Source organism: Gymnogyps californianus, chromosome 11 (assembly GCF_018139145.2).
Source record: "Gymnogyps californianus isolate 813 chromosome 11, ASM1813914v2, whole genome shotgun sequence".
NCBI classification, from domain to species: Eukaryota; Metazoa; Chordata; class Aves; order Accipitriformes; family Cathartidae; genus Gymnogyps; species Gymnogyps californianus.
The window spans coordinates 7,305,988-7,327,237 of record NC_059481.1 but is presented as its reverse complement, the minus strand read 5'-3'; the positions used below and the strand labels follow the sequence as shown (position 1 = coordinate 7,327,237).

The following is a 21,250-nucleotide window of genomic DNA, read 5'->3' as shown; positions in this document are numbered from 1 at the left end:
CACTGTAAATGTCACTGTCTGTGGAACAAGAGTAGACTGAGCAATTGTCTTTGGAAATTTGTCGTGGTAATTCTTTAAGACATTTTAGCAGGGAATCTGTGGCATTTTTTGCAGTTTCTGTTCTGTGAACAAATAAGTTACCGTAGTAGCCAGGCATGTTTCTCAGAATTTAATCCAATTATACCAAAAGATCTGCTGCAGTTTCAGCAGGAAGTTCTTAATGTAATTGAAATGTCTGAATATTATAGTTATGTTTTCAGTTAGAAATTTTTATTTATCTTTGCAGTTAAAAGTTGGCAGTAAATTAACCAAGGGGAAAAAAACATCTAAAACAAATCACTATATTATCAAGAGAGCTTACAGCAAGCTGTTCATGTGTGTGTATGTGTGCATGTGTAAAAAAACCCAAAAAACTCGGCATCTGAAAACAAAATATTGATTTGGTAATCACAGTAATTCAACAAAAAAATGAAGGGCTTTATCTTTATAAATTGAATAAGAGATTTGAAAAGATCTGTTTTCAGGTTTGGCTATTGCAACTTTTTCTTCTCCCTAGCCTCCTGTGAACATGCATTTGGACCTTTTATCCTGATCATGAAGCTGTGTAGACCTAGGAGTCTCACTAATCAAACAAGTGTATTCAGCCTGTGGTTATTCTATTTTGTACTTTGAATTTTGTATTTCAAGTGTTAATGTGGCCCACTCTATGCAATGTCCCTTTTTGGTGATGTGTATGTATAAGACATCTCCACCTTTCTTTTTGTAAAAACATTTATGTGTATACCAAAGCCATTAATTCTAAGTAAAAGAACCTAAAACACAAATATTTTTTTGTGAGAGGAATCTTAATGGTTACAGAGAAAAACAGTGAACTGCTGTCCAAAGTCTTGGGAAATGCAAACCAGATATATATTATTTCTCATTTAAGCTAGTTTTTTAAGTCTCTTATGGCTGCAGTTGAGAAATTACATGAAACAAGTGTAAATCTGCACATGAAGAATTTTACGTTTTTAGGCGATTCTTGGTGAGCATATTTGCTGGAGTGCAGTTTTCCTTTTTCTAATGTGGTGTCAGACTGACTAGAGACTATTTTGCATTTAAAATATTGACCTCACAAACCTTAATACATTTGGTTAATTGTTAACCCCACTTACTTCTACTCATTAGCAACTTCCAACAAGTTCCTTGAAATATGGATTACTTACTCAAAATATTTTAGTTACTGACTCCCCTTAGGACTATGTGTAGACTACAGTGTGATGAAAGACCTTATAAAGTGTAGTTCCTTAATATATTACCCCTATAACTTTAAGAGATCCTATTCATTTCATTATTGTTCATTGTTACTCATTGCTAGAATAGCTGACGTACCATTAGCGCTCGAACTGGAAAGGTCAAAAGCCAAATACTGCCAGGCTATACTGATTTAACTGACAGCCATCAACATGTATCATAGGATTCAGTTTTTCACTGAATTAATAGAGAAAAAATATTCCTTTTAATTTTTCAGAAGTTAAATATATTTTTCTGTAATCTGTCTTTTTTTCTGATACTTCTCACTTTTGTACAAAAATGATGACTATGATATGTTTTTGACTAAATCTGCAAGCAGTGGTGGACTTGATGGGACCTAGATTTCTACACACTTTTGTGGTCTTATTTTGGCACTTACTGATTGAAAAATAAAGCCTGGAATGGCATTCCTTCTTTGTATAGCATGGCAATGTTTTCCTTTGTAAATTTTTTACTTCAAGCAAATGTATTCAATAAAAACATAAATTCTTTGTCTGATATGTGGCTCTTTTTGTTTGGCAGGGTAACTCCATCTTCTGAAAATCCCAATGGTGCTACCTGTAGTGTAAGTCAGGGAAAGCCCTCTTTAAGAAGAATAAAAGGGAGAATACACAGAAGCAAAAGTCTTGATAGCATTGATTTCTGTGAATTCACTGTAAGTACCATATCTTTTACATTTATCCTATATGAAATTATGAGAATCTTGCTAATAAAGCAGTTGTCCCTCTTGCATTGGGTTTATCTCTTTGTCAGAATTAGAAAAGGTATTGTACTTAATGATGTTGTAATTGCAGTTCTGCGCTGCCAAATGTTAAGAACAGTGAAGTTGCTTTCATAATTAGTGATGCATAAGTATGTTTTTGTTCTTCAGCAACCATTAGATATAAATTTTGATGTCAGATTTCAATATTGCCACCTGCGTAAGTTGAAGTAATTAACTGGAAATGGAGTAATTATGAAAAATGAAATGTGTTGTTTTCAAATTCTGATTTTATATTTAGATTTTGGAAGTTGCATTTAAAGTAAAATAGATTATTTTTACAAAACCCACAAAATTATTTTAGTTGTATATGGCTATAATAGAGTACTGGAAAAAGAAATAAATGTTCCTAAAAAGATGTGTGTGCTTATAGCACTTAGAAGCTAGTATCACAGATGATGTTTTACTACAGTTAAGCAGTACTGGTATATACTTATTTTCTTCTCTTTGGTTAGGGTGTAGATATGTTTGTCTTACGGTTTCAGAAAATTCAATGTGATCATGGTTTCAAAGAATTTGTATAGGTGATACTTTAGAGATTTCGCTGAATTGAGAGAGGAAACGAATAGTTTTTTACACAACTTCTAAGTCAGGAGGAGTTGTTTACATTCAAATAATGGAAGAAAAGAAATTGTTAATGTGAAAGAGTATGGGACACAGGGGTGGATTTCCTGCTATTTATACTGTTTACAAAATATTGGAATTAGTGCTAAACACAGTATGTTTTCAAAAAATCTTTATTGAAAAACCATTAAAAGCTACACCTCTCAACTAACTGAGGGGAATTTGGCCAAAACAAATTATATTCTGATAAATTAATATAATGGAGTTTTGAAATACTAAAATAATGTCAAAGAATATGTTAAATTGTAAACTGGTTATTAAATACGAGGATGAAAGAGGTAGATAGGAAATACGTGCTGTCTTTAAAATGTACAAATCAATAGTGACGTGGAGATATTGTCTGGCATTACATGGTAATATAAACAATATAACTAAAATGTTCAGATGCAATTTGGGGCAACATTTTTAAAGCAAAACAATGGTTTGAGTATGTTGCATAATTCAATGGGATGTTTTTTACAGATGATGCCAATAGCATAATTGGTATTTTTTTCTCAGGACTATTTTGTTTCTAATTACTAAGTCTTATAGTGCTATCTTTGGGACAAAGAGCTTGTTGATTGGTGTTTAAGGAAGTAATGAAATTAGTAGCAAGGATTTGTGATTTAGTGTATTGTATGGTGTCCAGATACTTCTAGCAGTGTGGGTGCTGCAAAGCTGGGTCCCATAGCTGGGGAAACACGTGTGCAGTGAGCCTGTGCTCACTTCTGTGCTGTCAGTAACTCGCACTGCCTAATTTAAAGCTAGTTTTGGTGTATCTGTTGTCACAGCAGTGATATCTGTGTAATCATTACCTTACTGAAGGTTAAAAATTTCCTTAGGGACCAAGATTACTGAAACAATAATTCTGGCTTGTGCTATATGGATCTTCGTCTGTGTGGTCCTATTAAGGAGTTTTATCTAAATCTACTCTTGGGGCCTTCAAAGAAAAAGAGATTATAGCCAACGGTAAAAAGAATATCTTGCATGCCATAGAACCTTTGCAAAGAGATTTGAGACAGATAGTAATGGGGTATGTCTGTATCTGTAGCATACAAATGTGTAGAGTAGGTACATGTATAAATTCATACATTAATAGCTAAGTATTGATAATTAGGATCAGGAGAGGAAGCTCACTTTTTATTCTGAGGTCTCATGTTAAAGGATGATACCAGTTTAAATAACTAAGCACACAAATCAGTTATAAATATGGATTTTCTTGCTGCTACATAATTTAGAATCACACTGAAATATTTCTTGATACTGTGTAATGGTACTTTTATTGTTTTAAAATTGTGATTAAAAATAGATCTAAAGAAATAATTGAGGAAATTAGTATGCGTAAATCTTTCCAGAGTGCTCCCAGAACTGAATGTTTTTCATGTTAAGCATCTTTTTCTAGTAAGAAAGCTCAGGCACTGGCATATAGAATAAAATTGAAAATAAAAGATTTAGTAGAAGTGAGAAATTCTTTTACACAATGAGGGGGAAGAGCTTTTTAAAACTTTCTCTTTACAACTGTTTTATGCTGCAGTATATCCTTTTTATATACAACAAAGATAAGACGTTTCATATTTAAATGTGTGGATAACTTATATGCTGACAAACTCAAAGTGATTTGAGCATCCAGTGAAGTGTTGGTTTTCTTCATCATGTAATGAGATTGAGATCCATTAATAATTCTGAATGTTACTGAATTTCACTGTAAAATAAGTAATGCCTATGTGCATCCCAAACTGATCTTTTTTGTAAACCTTTTGTTCCCTATCACTAAGCAAATTCTTACTGAGGAGAAATCCTATCAGCAGAAAGACGTAAAAAATAAGTTATGCTTTCTTTTCTCCAAGCGTGAAGAAATGTGTCCCCAGTGGGAAAGTTCTGGATTTCCATGCAATATGCACATAAAAAATTCAATACATGAAAATACTGTATTTACTACTTTACCGTGACTTCAGCTATGGCAGGAGATAAGTTGCGGGAACTGCATTAAGCTGGGAGGCTCATTAAAAAACAGGGTGGATATTTGGAAGGGAGGGGATAATCAGCAAAGAGCCTATTGCATGTGTAAAACTTCAGCAGAGGCCAAAGAGTAACTTGGAGGGAAATACCACAGGTGCCTTCTGAGGGTTGTCTGAGATGCGATGCTGCCAAGTTTCTTTTTTACCACAGTTAATAAAATCTGAAGTTTGTGATATTAATGACTTTTAGTTATACCTGTGGCTCTTAATATGGATGATATACCTAAGAATATAGAGAGGTCTTTGCATATAAAACCTCATTATTGGATGGCTTGCTGCTGCAATGACTTATTGCAAGCCTCAGGTATTTGTGAGAGACTGTCAAAGCGCACAACTCCTGGTTGTTGCATTGCATACCTGTGTTACCATCCCATAGCTGGCTCACACTTTAGTATCCTTAACATCCTTTTAAGAGGTATAAATTCTCCCTGATTACAAGTGGTGGGAGTCTGCAGGATTGCTGACAAAATCTGTTTTTTATTTCTTAGTGATACCTCTGCTGTCTTAAGTGGATGATACGGGGGTTTGTAATAGTGATGCCTCTCGTTACCATTTTGCTAAGACAGCAAGCAAGAAGATAAAGCAGTGAAATAATGTTAAGCCACAGGGTGACAGTACAGCAGCTCCCTTAAAACGTGTATCTGTCTTCAACTTCTTTCATCCTTCTTTTCTTTATCTTCTCCATGTATTAGTGCTACCACTTAGTCAGATTAGGACCTGTTCCCACAGACTAAGTAAAACCTGTTTTATTGCCCTTCAGTTCTCCTTTAAGGAGGATCATCATGCTGTGCTTCCCCAGATATTAGCCCTTGAAATGCTCAGCTTTAGTGGTACGTATAAAAAAGAAATATCTGTATTTTTTGTTGAATATTGATAAATGGTTATCTGCAACCCAGAAATGTTGCAGAACAGCTACTCCACGTTGCAGAAGACTTGGGAGAAAAGAGAAAGAATAGGATTATCAGCTCTCAGAGAAAGATGTGGAATACATACTGCCTTGTAGAATGAGCTTGTTGTAGTAACGTTCATTACATGCATATTTTAATGTTTATTACAGTGAAACAAACTCTGACTTTGCACAAGCTACCTTGTATAGCAGTAGCACTTCTGAGTCCAATTCCTCAACAGGGATTTTGTTGTACTAGGCATTGTGTGAACACAAAGTATTTACTCTCAAGGACCTTACAATCTATTTATAACAATAGTTAAGATGTGACTAACCTTTGATTCTTTAGCTGCATATGGCTCTCAAGCTGTTCAAGTGCTGCACCGGTGCTAGGGCTTCTGAAGGTCACGTTGGGATGCAGGTGCATTTTGGGACTGCCCTACGTGATAGAGCACTTGGGCCGCTGGGGAGTCATCGTCCTCATTTGTGTGTGAACTGCCTTGGGAGTCTATGTGACAGCTCTGAGGTGTATGAATGGATCTTGTGGTTGCTGACCATATGACAGATTTTGTACATGGCTCATAGCATTACAGACATTGACCACCCCTACAATGTATAGATGCAGAGAAATTGTTCCCTTCTTTCCCTGAGAGACAGTGATGATGTTTTGTGGGAATGACAGCAAGGGAGACTTTTTGAAAGCATTGATAAGGAGCTTGTCTTATGAACTTTAATGGTGATGGAATGTCTAAGATCTAAGGTCTTTTTCATTTTTAGTATTGTAACTCTTTGATTGGACTTGAGACACTACTAAAATCAGCATCTTGAGAACTGTATGTTTAAAGGAATATGGGCATAACACTTTCCTGCTAAAATCAGCCCCTGTGGAAGAAGGAGCTCTCCTTGGAGATCAGAGCACTGCAGTTACTTAAAATATGAACAAGTGCAGTTCTGCATATTTTCTGGAGGCAGCTGGTGCTAGCCTGCTCTCAATAAACATGCACACAGCAAGTTTTCAGTTAACCTACAGTCATAGTGAGACAGATAATCTCCAGTGTACTTCCACTTGCATCAGGGTGGAATTCCAAGGAGTAATTTTGCAAAATGTTATAGAAATGCCTAGTCTTCTTTTTTTCCACCCACCTTTCCATTCTTTTCTAGTCTTACCTTTTTCAGGTGCATTATTTTGTCTCTTCTTGCCATGTACTGACAATGAAGTGAATTTGGCTAGAATTGCTGTGTACTACTGCTTTAGAGGTCAGTGGATGTCAGCATGCAAAATACAAAAGTAACGCAGTAGGGTTGGAGATTACCCAAAAGAGAAGAGAGAGACAATAAGTACAAAGGGCAGCCTGAATAAAGCACTGTGGAATGCACAACAAAATGGAAGAGGCAACAAAGGAAGAGGTAATCAGAAAGTGAGAATTAGCTAGGGCATGATTGCCTTTTTTAGATAGGGGATGCACATTTTCACCTATAACATTAATTTTTAGTTCACTGTAGTAAGTATTATGCCATTGAATGGGTATGATATCTTGTATGCTTCCTTGCAGAGGAGATGTAGAAACTCTGTGTTTTTTTCTCTGTGCTTGCCTGCTCTCATTAGCAGGATGGAGTGATTGACCTCGCACACTCTCTGTGGGGATATGCATGTGCCCAGCATGCTCTGTGTGCAAGGAGATGTATGTGCACCAGAGTGCTCTGAGAGCAGCTGTGAGTGTCTGTACATTATTTCACTGCATCTGTTGTTACTAGGAGTTTCATCTGCTTTATAATTTGTAATAAAGTTTCAAGACTGTTCAGAAGCTTTAGTGATTGGATGTTTGTGATGACATCCTTATTTTGCTTCCCCAATCTCTTTGGTAGATTTTTAAAGTATATGACAGGCTGCAGAATCAATTTGTTGTTTGAAATGTCCTTACCAGTACACTGGGTAATTGTTGCTGTGATTAGCCCCACTCCCCCCAGTGAAAAGATCTAGTGATCAAAACAGGATACTGTACTATACTGCTTAACTAGTTTGTAGAGCATATTGCTGAGCAAGGCAATCTAGTCTGTAACTGAAGACCATGGGTTTATTGCAGTTTCTATTTTATTTAATCTAACCCAAACTCATCTTCCCTTTGAATCATCTTATAAATGGCTTCTGAGGTGGTAGATATTATTCTGTAGTTTGATTTTTTTAATAAAAATTGTTCTGGTTTTATACTTTGTCTTGATTTTTCCTACTGAGTGTTTTAATTTGAATATGTGTCTGTAAAACTAGTAAAATGATAAGTGAATAATAACACAAATGATATGTATCGGAGTTATTTCTTAGGATGGAGGCATAAGAACACTGACATTCTTTAAAAAGTCCTGTAGGTATTTTGATCATCTCTGTAGATGTGGAAGGAAGAATTCATTAGCACAGCTGGAGTCTTGTGGATGCCCTTAATTTGTTACTGTTCAGAGAAGTGTGGTTGTTATGGAGCTGTTTCCGAGAATTAAATCCTCTGTAGTAGCTTAGACTTGCTTCACAATATTGTTGTTGTACTGTGACTCATTTATTATAATAATAATTTCATCTATTGATGGATATACGAACACAGCACTGACCTTATACAGTAGAGCCAGTTTTGGCTAGTTTGTTTTACCTAAGATAGTTTAAATGATTAAAAAAAAAAAATTAAATTGTTCTATTGAACCAGTTAACACATTTTACATTTAATGAAATGAAAGTATTTTATGTCTTTCTTTTGTATTTCATTGGTCGAGTACATAGAAAACAATGCAGAAAAATACATATGACTGGTTTTAACATATATAGTTAATAGTTTTAAATACAGAGAAATTTTTTTTTTTTTATTTTAATTGGAACAAGTTTTGAAATATAATACTGATGGAAAGGGAAAAAACTGCCGGCTTTTGATCCAAGATTACAAGTCCTCTGGGAAAGAGGAGTATATTTTCAGCATTGTTTATTCTGTCATCTTGCTTTTTATTTAAAAACAAATCCGAAGTTTTATGTAAGAACTATTCTAAATGTCGAGGCAAATTATTAAGTCTCAAGCATAATACTAGGTGAAGCCTATGCAGCCTTAAGATTAACTTAAGGATGTTAACCATAAATGAACAAGGAATTTCATTTGCTAAATTTTAAATTGTCATTAACCTTGATTTGTATTTCTGAATTGATTCAGACTCATTGATTTATGTTTCTGAATAAATTCAGCACTCCAGTTTAAATCTACCAAGTATATTAACTCCATAATAGTCATTATACCAGCGACTGGATTTACATTTAATTTAATTAGAAATATATTTTTGGGTGAGTACATTTTTAAGGTTATTTTTATTTCTCCTCAGAACAGCATTGTGAATTGGGGCAGATGGAGCTGTACTGAAATACTCTTTGGCATTTGTTAGAGTAATACCTGGTTGATTACTTCAACACCATAATACTTTGCATATGTTTGTGACTTGTCAGGTCTCTCGTTTCTTAAGAAAAAGTCGAAAGATATGTAGGCCATCGTGTAGTTTGTCTTTAAATTATATAATATCAGATCCCTTTGTGTGGTTGTATAGGCATCTAGTGTAATGTATTCAGTCTCAATATTACCATGCACATGCAGTTACCTTCCAGTGAACTGAAGCCCCAAGCAGGATGAAGGTCTAATTGTTTGTTCTTCAACTAGCCCAGGGATCCAGGGAAGCAGAGAGGTGATTGACAATGACCACTGTCTCTGTTTTTGAGGTAGCTCTGTGAGCTCCCTTGAATGTCTTAATTTCTGAACTGGATTCTGTATGCATCCACATGATGATCAACGTCGTATTAAAGTAATTTGAGGGGATGACTCAGGGAAAAGAATAACATTCATATAAGTACAAGCTTCTTTAGATAAATGCTAATTTTTTTTTTTAATCAAGGTTTCTTGATACAGATTAGATACCTTAACATTTTGTTAGGCATTACATATTTATGTAGTAAATAATTGTTTCTGTCCAAAAGAATTTTATGTGAGTGAATCTAAACTGTTTTTGAGTCTAAGTGCATTTATCTTGCGTGCCAGAAATTCTTCACTGATTTATTTCTAGAGTAGAAGTTAAGATTATATTGCTCAATCTATTTTCCTGTTATTGATAGATTTTATTTGTTTGGCCTTTCTCCACTGTTGTGCTCAGAGAGGCAGACTGGTTATAGATGAGGAAACAAAGGCTGCAACAATTTCTATTGCAGGCTCTCAGCCTTGTGCTTAAAAATAGCAAATAACAGGAGTGTCAGTATGAATGGCTTTTCAAATATATGACTAGAATGTATATGCTGAGAATTCTAGTAGCATGTCTGTTTTAATATTTTTATTAGGTTGTTGTTGTTTTGGTTTTTGGTTTTGGGTTTGGTTTTTTTTTTTGGCTTTTGCCAATTTTTTGGCCTTACCAGAACTGTTTCCCCTTGGAAACTAGAATTTGTGAGTGATTAATTCTAACCGTCTTTAAAATTCGGTTTTTATTATTAAAAAAAAAGTATGTGGTGTTTTTGTTCGCAAAAGCGACTTGGAATTTTATGTCATGAAATACATGTGTAAATGTGGGCACCATTGGCCAGCCTGCAAAGATATAATAATTTCATGGAAATAATAATGATCCTATAATGCAAGTACAGTCAGCCTCAGAATGCAGTGTTTGGTGGGGGCAGAAATTTTTCTTGCTACTTTTTCCATTGAAAAAATTGAAATGTTTTCCATGACCTTCAGGCTCTTAGCTTCTGTTACCGTCTCAGAAACAGGATCCCTTGGTCCGTGCCTGGCATTACTGCAGGAACCCTTCTGGTTAAGGATGGGAATATTAGTATTTCCCACACACTCAAAACTTGTTTGTGCACTGAAATGAACCGAATATTTTCTTCCTGAAATATGGGAATTGATCTACGTGAAAAATCAGAGTATCTTCGTAACTTATGTACAAAGACAATAGCCACAGTTATAATTAAGGTCTTCAGCTTTTCAAGAGTTTTTAAGCAGTGAGCCTTTCACTAAATGGCATTCTCTTAAAGTGCCCATCTGTTGGTATTCTCACCAAGCAGCATTTCAGGCAGACAGGCCAGCTTGGTATAGAGGTGCTTTTGGAGTTTTCCAGAGGAACAGGTATAGACGTATTTGTAAATGATGCAGACAGAACGTCTGCAAATGTTGCAGTCATACTCAAGGTTTGTTTTGATAAGCCGGAAGACACACTTAGTGAAATACTAAATTGAGAGGCTGAGAGACAAGCTGGGCAAGATCTTGAAATACATTTGGCCTCACTACAAGGTCTTTGAAATTAGTTTTTTCTTAAGTTACGATAGAAGAAATATTAATCAAAAGTATTCTGTAACCATGACTTAGATACTCCAGTCAGAATTGCTACCAGAAACTCTCAAAGTGGGTATTTCACAGCACGGGGTTATATTTCTTTCTTTACACTTTGAAGAAGGTCTTTATAGTTACACAGAGAGATGAGAAGATAGTGTGAGTTCCTGAACAGCTGCAGAATACCTCTTTTTAAACTCAGCCATGCTCAAGGTTATCTGCCACTATCCAGATGCTGTTGTGCATATCTGTCTATATAAATTATATAAATACACATGTATTATATATACACACATGCATGCACATTGCATTTAATATACAAAATTTTACTGGTTAAGGTAGCTTTTTGTCAGCATGTTCTCTACATAAATTTTAGAGTTTTGTTGACTAAACTCTGTCTGTCAAATTATACCTTCTCTGCCAGTAGCAAGCATCTCCAAGAGCAGGGCCTGACCCTAAACAGGCAGTCCTTCAACAGTAGTTGTAAAATGTCATCGCCACCCTGTAAAGGTCTGCTTTTACCAACTTTTTTTCTTTGTTCTCTGGAAGTCCTGGTGGGTGCTCAGGAATGTGTCATTTATCACTCAAGTAAAATATTGCTTTTTTAAACTTTCTTCACCATTCCAAATAATTCTCCATCTAGCCCTTTCCCCATCTTTGTCATCCGAATGGCTGAGGGGTGTGCGAGGCAGGGAACAAAGGAATTTTCCTTTAGCAGATGTTTTATTTTAAGAGGATGCTCCAGTACTAATGTAGAATAATTGACAGGATACTCTCAGCAGTCAATTAGGATTTTGAAATATGGGCTGTAGCATAAGGTTTTGCTGCAGTCACTGGAAAAATATTAAAAAGAAAGAAAATGTTAAAATAATGGAAATAGAATTCTGTGCATTGAAAGTTGAAAATGAAGTACGTTCTACCCAACACCTAAGTCTTCAACCTAAATGCAGAATAAAGTAAAAAAGATTGATTGTAAGCACCTTGGACTTCAGACTGCATGAATTTGCAAAAATGTCGTAGCAAACTTCTAGGAGAACGTTGGGATTTTTAATCAAAGAAATTTTTTATTTTTGCAGTCTGGGGCTATGAATGGAAAACAAATTGTTTATAAGCTGTACTTAGACTGAAAAAAGAGTTAGAATGCATTAATGGAATAGGGCAGTTAGTGTGGGCTGGCTCATCGTTTTTGCAGCAACAAAGACACTTTTAGTTTGCAGAGATTCTGGTTTCTTTTGGCACAGATGTCCTTTTTGTCCTCTGGCACAGTTTTCCTTGATTTTTCAAAGAAATAGTAGATGTTTGTTGCCTGTCTGTATCTAAGAAGAGCAGCTTGCTTCTCCCACTGGTATAATATGCCTTCGCTTATTGCTCTGCAGTATTCCGTGAGGGAGCATACAGGACTGGATAACCTCTAAAAAGCAGCTGCCTTTGGATATTTGGCACTGTTATTAGCAATATACTATTGGGATCACAGGCTCCTGTAATAAATTTAGCAATCTTGGCTGCCCTATTGTTATACTTACCTAGCACCCCTCAGAGCTAGAGAATTTGAAAAGTACATATCTTATTCTCGCTGTAGTGAATGCCACTGCATGAATAGGAGGCAAATAATAAGTGTTTGTATTTTTATGAAGATTTGACATTCAACTTTTGATATCTACTGACTTCCTCCAGCTGTATACTGTGTTGCTTTTCATTGCCTTTGAGGACAGCCGAGGGGAAGGGGGCAGAAAGATTGTTCATGACAAAGAAGGGGAAAAATCAGCAAGGAGAAGATATGTTTTTGGAGCTGCCCAAATGTTCAGAAACCAGAGTGCTTTCTGAACTTGCTCTGAAGGTAAGTTAGGAATAGACAATACTCAAGTCTGAGCGATACGCTTTTCAGTGAGGTTTCCTACAGTTCTTCAGATAAAGGGAAAATAATAGTCACATACTCCAGTGTAACAGTGAGATCATACAACATAACCTAACTACAAACACAGTTAATTTTCTCCCCGTTAGGAAGCCAGTGTGTCTTATTCTTTGACCTGACTCTGATGAATGTAGAATAAGATGATTGTGAATTCATGTACATCAAAGTTGGATGCTGCCTGAAATGCCCGGGCAGCACTTCAGCTGCACTTTTTTAGGTGTATTTTTTACATGTGGACAGTAAAACACTGCCTTGTGAAATCATGATTCATTCACTCTGAGATAGGGCTGTGAGCTCCCAAAGGAACAATCCGTCAACAGCTGCATGAAAGCTTTTCACAATTTATAACTGGATATGCAGTCTATATTCTTTTATTCTTAAACATGTGATCCCTGTGAAACTTGGTGGACCAAATTAACCAAGTTCAACTTACTTGGTTATCTACCAATGTTTGCATAACCAGAGAAATACATGGCTTTTCCTTTCTTTATCTAGAAGGTAACGTAGGGGTGGCCTACATCAGGCTTTTTCATATTGCACCACCTTACTAAAAGATCTTTCCAGTAACTGCATACAGTGTTTCCTCTATGTTCACTGGCAATAGTTTTGGGCAGTATAACAAAATGTCTTTGGATACCTGGATGATTACTACTGAATCATGTACTCACAAAGCAATAGCAATCCAGGGATGCAAGCACCCAGAGCTGACCTGCCTTTATTTCTCCACTTTGTAGCAATTCTTCTGTATGTTCCCAGGCAAGCTAGAATGAGTTCAGACACATGCCCAGAAGTGTGATGCATTAATCCAAAAGTTTTGCAGCCAATACTTTGTAATCTCGTATTTGCATTGTTAATCTCCTCTGAAGTAGCTGTTTCATGGATTCAGATCTGCTGCTGTGCATTCTGTGAGGGAGTCTTGGGGCTTTAAGATGGGTGCACGAAGAAATACAATTTGGGATGGAAAACAGACAGTTTTTTAGAACGAGTGCAAAACCAGGAAGATAATGGATGAGTCAGGAGGATTTGTTGGAATTGATCCCAAACACCTAAAATTCCCTGACAGGAGCTTCATTTTTTTCTTCTACCACTGCAAACTTTCCATTTAAGATAGTACTTAGAATGGTGCCTGCACTCTCTGGAGTGCTCGCAAAAGTGGTAAAGCACAGTTTGCAATGTTGCACATCTTCTGTTGATACATACTGTCTTGTGAAAATATACCTGTATGGGCAGCAATTGGAAATGTAAGTTATCAGCAAAGCATTATAAGTAGCTCCCTGCCAGCAGAAATCTTTCTTATAAACTTTCTGATTCTGCTGATAATCTGGGATTTTCAATATCGAGATTGTGTTCTTTTCAGACCATACCTTTAAAAAGAATCTTCGATAAATTGATGGTACTAACACACTATGCAGGTTTGGGATGAGGCATTAGGTGTCCTTGACTAGATCTGCATACTTCATGACTTCCAAAAAGATCAGCTGAAGATCTGCAGTTATATGTTGTCTCTTAATGATTTTCTTTACTCAGGGGTTGCAGTGGCTTTTACATTAATGTTTACGCAGCTTGTCTTCTGTTTCTTGTTTTCATCTTCAGCTTTTGTGGTTCTTATTATTTATATTACAGTGGTACTTAGAGCACCCTGTTAGCATCAGAGTCCCACTGTACCAGATGTTCTACAAACATAGAAGAAGATTTAATTCTCTAAGCCTCAAATATGTTAAAAAAAACACTAGCGCAGATATATCAATCTGATATAGTGATATATTATGATAGTTTGGGTTCCCCTAATTTTATCTGAAGCAAGGCACTGCGTGTAACTCGTTAGTGTTTGCTCTTCTACCTCTTCACTTTCATGCAAACATCCTAAAATATTAAATATTCAGCAAATTGAGCTGGATTTGTCCTGAAATCACTTTTTATCAGGGCATGTAGTTACTCTGGCATTAAAACATGGGCACTCGTACTGCCTCTTCTGTGGCTGCTCTAATTAAAAGTGCAAGTGGATGCTCAGTATCCTATCAATGGGGAAAACCGTGTATAAGGGTATTAGAATGGAGCTCATGGAAATGAGGGATTGTTGGCAGACCAGAATGACCAGGATAAACGTGGGATTGAACAAAAAGATGTGCTGTAGGGGAACACATGGGAGGAAACTCAACCAGTGCATTTTCACCCAAAGGACATAGTCTGTAATGTTTGTTTAAAGGCTGTATGTTCTTAGTAAAAAGATCATTGAGGAAACACCTTGAGTGAAATAAAGTACGTTTGAGAGGAATAGGACCGAGAGTAATAGCTCTTTTTAAAAATATTTGCTTTTTGAAAAAAGAGAAAAATTCTGAGAATATTAGTTGTCATCATTTTATTTATGGTTCATAATGTGATATTAGAGGAGAGAACATTCTATTTTAAAATTATTGTGGGAATCCTGTCTCAGACAAACACTGTGTTCACTTGTAATGGTGCAGAGAAAGTAAACAAATTTCAGCAGAACATCTGAGAATAGAAGCAGTCACCTCTTTAATGCAGCTGTACCTGTTTTCTGGAGTGCAAGGAAGTATTCTCAGATAGTTCTTTGCTGATGAGGAACAAGGTGACCAAGAGAAGAATGAGACCCATTAATTGATAGTTTTTATGCTCCCGGACTAATGAATGAGCCTGATCTTGGTAGTGCTTTAGGATGCCACTTAACTAAAGATGATAATTGCATCTAAACATTACCTGTGGAGATGCTCAACATGAATAAGAGTTGTCATCTTAGGAACTATTCTTATTAGATAGACTTGTAGGGGGCGGGGGGAAAATCATTCTTGTACCAGAAAAGTTTCTGGGGCCTTTCTGATTGAAGAGGTTCTAAGGAACATAGAGAAAAATACCAACATGTATGTTGAAATTCTACCAAATTTTACCTAGCATTGAGAGGAATGTGCTATGTAAACTATCTTGAAGGCTAAAGTCAGAAGCGGGCAGTAATTACCTTGCTGCTTAAGAGTAGAAGCCTGAAGAAGTGCAAAAATTCCAGAGCCTCCAGTCTAGTCAAGATTTCTCTGTGTGTGCCACCTTTCCTGCAGATGAATTAGATTATTTCTAGTTGTACTGAGAAAAAAAAAACAATCTTTGCCTTTGTCCTGGTTTCGGCTGGGACAGAGTGAATTTTCTTCTTGGTAGCTGGTGCAGTGCTGTGTTTTGGATTTAGTGTGAGAATAATGTTGATAACACTCTGATGTTTTTGTTGTTGCTAAGTAGCGCTTATCCTAAGTTAAGGAATCTTTCAGTTTCCCATGCTCTGCCAGCAAGCAGGTGTGCAAGAAGCTGGGAGGGAGCATAGCCAGCACAGCTGACCCGAACTAGTGAAAGGGATATTCCATACCATAGAACATCATGCTCAGTATATAAACAGGGGGGAGTTGGCTGGGAGGCGTGGATCGCTGCTTGGTCATCGGTCAGCGGGTGGTGAGCAATTGCATTGTGCATCACTTGTCTTTTCTTGGGTTTTATTTCTCTCTCTTTTTTTTTTTTGTTATATTCCTTTTCATTACTATTATTATATTTTTATTATTATTATTGTTAGTATTGTATTTTACTTTAGTTACTAATCTGCCTTTATCTCAACCCACGAGTTTTACTTTCTTTCCCGATCCTCCTCCTCACCCCACTGGGAGGGGGGAGGAGGAAGCGGCTGCGTGCTGCTTAGTTGCTGGCTGGGGTTAAACCCCGACAGCCTTATAGCATATATAAAAATGATAAAATGAATGCAGGGATCTATACCTAATTGAAGGGGATTTTAACCAAATGGAATGGAATCTAAAAACTAACAAAATCTTCCTCTTTGTTAACACAATGCATTTTCATAGTCATTTTGGAAAAACACCAGTAGGGTGCGTAGTTGGGCTGCACAGTGGTATGATGTTGCCATTTACGGTAGTTTTAGTCCAACCTTTTTGATGTACGTGGTGTGGGGTTTTTAAGTTGTTCTTCCTGGGGAAGATTTTCATTGATCCCCTCCCTCGTAACTGTGGGAACAGCTTTAGAACTTGGTTATAGTATGTACCAAAAGCTCAAATAAGAAAGGACAAAAAAATTGTCAGACCTGAAAAAATGTGAAAGAACCCCAAACACCCAAACCCTATGCCTTTTAAGTCACTTATGACTCACAGTTTTGACTGACTGAATTTGGCAGCATTTGTGGTGTTTTGGCTATATTTGTGGAAGCCCACAATAGTGGGTTTTGTCATTCTTTGTATTAAATAATTCAACACAGATTTTAGTCTTTTAAATCGTTAAGTCTTTTTGAGATCTTTTCAGGAGTGAGAGTTAGCTTTGAATTACTTGAAAAGTATTATTAAATAGATTATGTAACGAAAGTGTGATCTCCTTCGGAGGTTTTCAATCCTTTAATCAGGGGCAGAAAGCCTGGGAGCAGGGCCAGAAGTAAGGAGTTGGCAGGGACTGTGCCTCCTATAGAAGAGGGAAGGGAATTTGAACTCTAAACCTGAGCAGACAAGGAGATGGAGAAGAGTAAGCCAAAAACAGGGTGTGCAGCTTTGAGAAGGGGCAGAAGCAGTAGGGAGTAAGGCATACTGACAGCAGCCATTTGACCAAACCAGACTGTACCATCTCTTTCACAGCTGGAGTCAACCTGCATGTGGTCTCAAAGTTGCAGTCACCTGCCATTGTCCTGTCTTTAGGGACACCACTCTGCAGACCTGTGTCCCCACATCATTGTCTTGCTTCTGCCCCCTCAATAGCAGGTCCCTTGGGACAGGGTGGCGGGTGCACAGCTCTACAGCTGTCACCCTCAGCACTGGTGCTGGGAAGAGCCTGTCGCAAGCCTCTGACAGACCCTCTGCACTGCTCTGGGCCCTTTATGTAACATAAGGGAGCTGGAAGAAACTGAGGATTTCAACCTTTTTTTTGTGTAAAGAAGAATCATTTAATCTAGCTGCTAGGGTGAGTCAGCAGAAATAACTAAATATGTGGAAGATTTTAAGTGTTTGGTATGAGGGTGAATCAGCTGCAAAGCTTGGCATGGTCCAAGTACCTGAACCCCAGTAAACTCTGTTTTTATTAAATTAGAGTAAATTACAGAAATTAACTTTTCTAAAATCTTTGTCAAACCTTTATTCTGACACTCAAAGGATGGGCAACCATCTAAGCCTGCTTTCTACTCTTTGATTAAACTAATTAAAATACATTTGAATATAAAGTAAATTCATCTTTAAAGAAGATATTAAAGTATTATACAGTAATATTGTCTTATGTCAAAGATGCTTTATGAAATCAGAGTAGGTCAAATGAAAAACTCCAGTCTGTTTTTTGTTTGTTTTGTTTGTGTTTTTGTTTTTTAGAATATAAGAGCTCAGATGGTTCAGATACTTCAAGATCTAAAGAGTAATGTTGAAAGGATATAAAAAATAAGGCAGTGTTAAACTCCTAGACCGCTTCTCAGAGTTGTGTAGCTTTTCTCCAACATCTAGCCACTGAAATTTAGTTAGAGGTAAAGCTATTTGAATATTGGCAGAGCAGTACCAGAAGTAATATAGCTGCAGTCATTTCAAGTGCAGGTGATCTGTCCTGGGCCAGTCTCTTGATTTTAAGGTAAAGACTTTAAGCACAATGCACAGTTTTCTCCTTTTTGAAACAAGTTTTTACTTATTTTGTAAATATGCTAGATTAATTTTCAGTTAACAATTCCTTCATGACCCATAGGGACAGTTTCTGCGACTTGCTCACTCACACTTTGCTTAGCTATGATTTTCAGTTTATACAATTAATTAAACTAATGAACTTACAAAGCAAGTAAATAATATTATGTTGTTATTAAGCCCTCTTGACTTTGCTTTTTGACCTTTTTGGATGTTTGAGGGTTTTTTTTCTTCAAAAAGCATGTAAGAAAATCCTGTAACTGCTTTTGGAGAGCCATCCCAAGCTTACTGTCCTGCTAAGAACCACCCATATCACAGTCCGTGAGGGATCATGTCAAGTAGGTTACAGAGCGTATCCCATCTGTTGTTGCTTTCACAACCTCCCATTAAAGGCAGTTGAGCCATACCCTATGATACTCCAGTAGTGGTACATAGTGGTTTATACACTAGACTAAACTTTCATGCTTCTTTTTTCCTTCCTTTTGTTTTTAACCATTCCACATTTCCAGACTAATCTTGTTACACTTTTAGTGACCAGAGAAACTTCAGAACTTTTGACAAGTCCTTCACTGTGCAGCTTTGACAACTGGAATTAAGTGTCTAAATTAGGCTAGCCATCTTTTCACAACTGTGTGTATGCTAAATTTAAATGTGATGTAAAAGGTATTGGTATGTCAGTTTGAATGCAATGAAGAAATGAAGTTTTAAGCAGGAAAAGCAGCTAGAAGAATTGATGAGACAAACTATATCTTTTCTGATACCACCTGTAACTTTGCTGACTTACCTGCCTGTGTAAGACATGTTAACATTAAATAAGGTATACACACCTCGCAAATATAGCTTAATGCTGAATCCTGTAAAAAAGTTTTTGAAGAGAATACTTTTCCACAAATGAATGCCTGTGTGCATGATAGGAAATTTATTGTATCACAAATAATCTACTCGCAGAGTATATGTTCAAGCATTTTTATAAAAAAAGTAGGAATATTTCCATGGGGAAGCCTACTGGAGTTTTCTTAGTAAGGGCCACTTGCTTTTCCTCTCTCATACTGCTGCATTTTCTCCCATTCTCCAAATCTTGTGCTAATTAGCCTCCTACCTGCTTTTTCTCAATGCCAATTCTCACTGTCTCACACTACGTTCAGTGCTTGAATCCCCTTCCTTCTGTCTTGTGCTGGCTGAAATCCATCTCTCTGCATGCTAAATATGTTAATTAATTTTCTCATACACTGGACTGATATATAAACTTGTTTTATCTAATCACACATATTGGTCATGCAGTTTCTTACAGTATACATGTACTTTCATATATGTTCTGTAATAACACAGTAAAATTAACTTAAGAGGCCATATCTCCAAATACATACTTCTCCATTATCCCTAGAAACTGAACATACCAGTCAACCAGAAATGTGTCATGAAGCAGTCCGTCTCTGGTTGCATCTCTGCTTTCCCTGTCCATTTTCAATGCAGTCATGATTTTCTCTTTGAAAATGGAGGAGTGTGCAGGGAAGAGAAAGCTATAATGGTAGTGAGCAATGTGATAATATTGTAAGTTAGAACTGCTCTACTACAAAGTACATTGCAGTACAGAACAGTAGGAAGAATTTGTACACAATGCTACATTGCATTTGGGGTTACAATGTCTATGTAAGGGATCATTAGCAAGTGACCAATTTGCCCCTAAGGAAAGGTACAATCTCTGCTAACTATTTACATAGTCATAATATCAGTGAGGGTAGCAAATGATAACAGACATACTGTTTACAGTAGTACAACTTCCTGTCTGTGAGAACAGCTAGAACCAGATGCTGGACATGTTTCAAGTAAGCATAGGTACAAAAATCTTCCCCTTAAATAACTCCATGTTGCTTTTATTTCAAAAGAAATTAGCTTAGATCTTAAGCCAAAATTTTAATATCCTTTTCAAAACTGTTGACAATGTTTGTGTATTCTTGAGATGCAAATATCTCATCTCTGTTACATAGGAGAGAAGAGACAAAGTTTCTGCCCTGACAGCTTCCTCTGGCAATGAGTTCCGTAGTTTAACCAAATTTAAAAAATGTTGTTCTTTTTATGATTTTCTTTTTTATTGGTTTTAGGAAGTTCAGATACTAATTTATTAAATCTTCTTTCTGATAATCTGAGACAAAAATCTAATCTTTGTGTACCCACCATGAGAACATACCAGTTTGTCCAGTTGCAGTCTTTTATCTTTCTTGTAAAAGAGATTTTTCTATGCAATCTTGTATCTTTCCTCTGGTTCAGTAGTTCCCTTTTTAGAAGGAATGACACCTAAATGTAGAATTCAGATGAAGACCCATTATTGATTCCTTGAGGAAATTATAGTGGGTTTGGTGCTATTCTCTATCCAGTTCCCTGTGTATCTTAACATTGTGATACCTTTTTTTTTTGGCACAATGATCAGGTGTTTCTGCTGAGCTTTCTACAGTTAAATCAATGGTCACAAAATGTATTTAGTTTGATACAATGAATTTAGAACTCTCGTAAATTTTTTTTAGTTTTTGTTTACATTACTTGGTATTTTTTAGCATTAAGTTTTATTTGTCTTTATGTTGCCTGTTCAGCTTGATTGTTTAGGATTTCTGAAACTTTTCATGGCATTTTTGGTTTTGACTTGTCAGTTGTTTTATGTCATCTGCATGTATTTTTTAATTTACTACTTCTTATTGTTCCTAGGAGATTTAGTCAGAAGTATGGAGCAATTCATTGCCATAGTGAAAATCAATCATTTATTTTTATTCTTCACTTTATAGCCAGGTTTTGACCCAATATGATGATTTTCTAT

At 36.4% G+C, this 21,250-nt stretch overlaps 1 protein-coding gene across 2 annotated transcripts in view; it reads left to right on the top strand.

Moving 5' to 3' along the window:
* Positions 1-21,250, top strand: part of TJP1 (tight junction protein 1) — a 165,062-nt gene that overhangs the window by 7,566 nt on the left and 136,246 nt on the right. For both annotated transcript variants that reach the window (XM_050903692.1, XM_050903691.1), the window contains exon 2: positions 1,816-1,948. In XM_050903692.1, the coding sequence (XP_050759649.1) occupies positions 1,816-1,948 (133 nt within the window). The remainder of the gene's footprint in view (positions 1-1,815; positions 1,949-21,250) is intronic.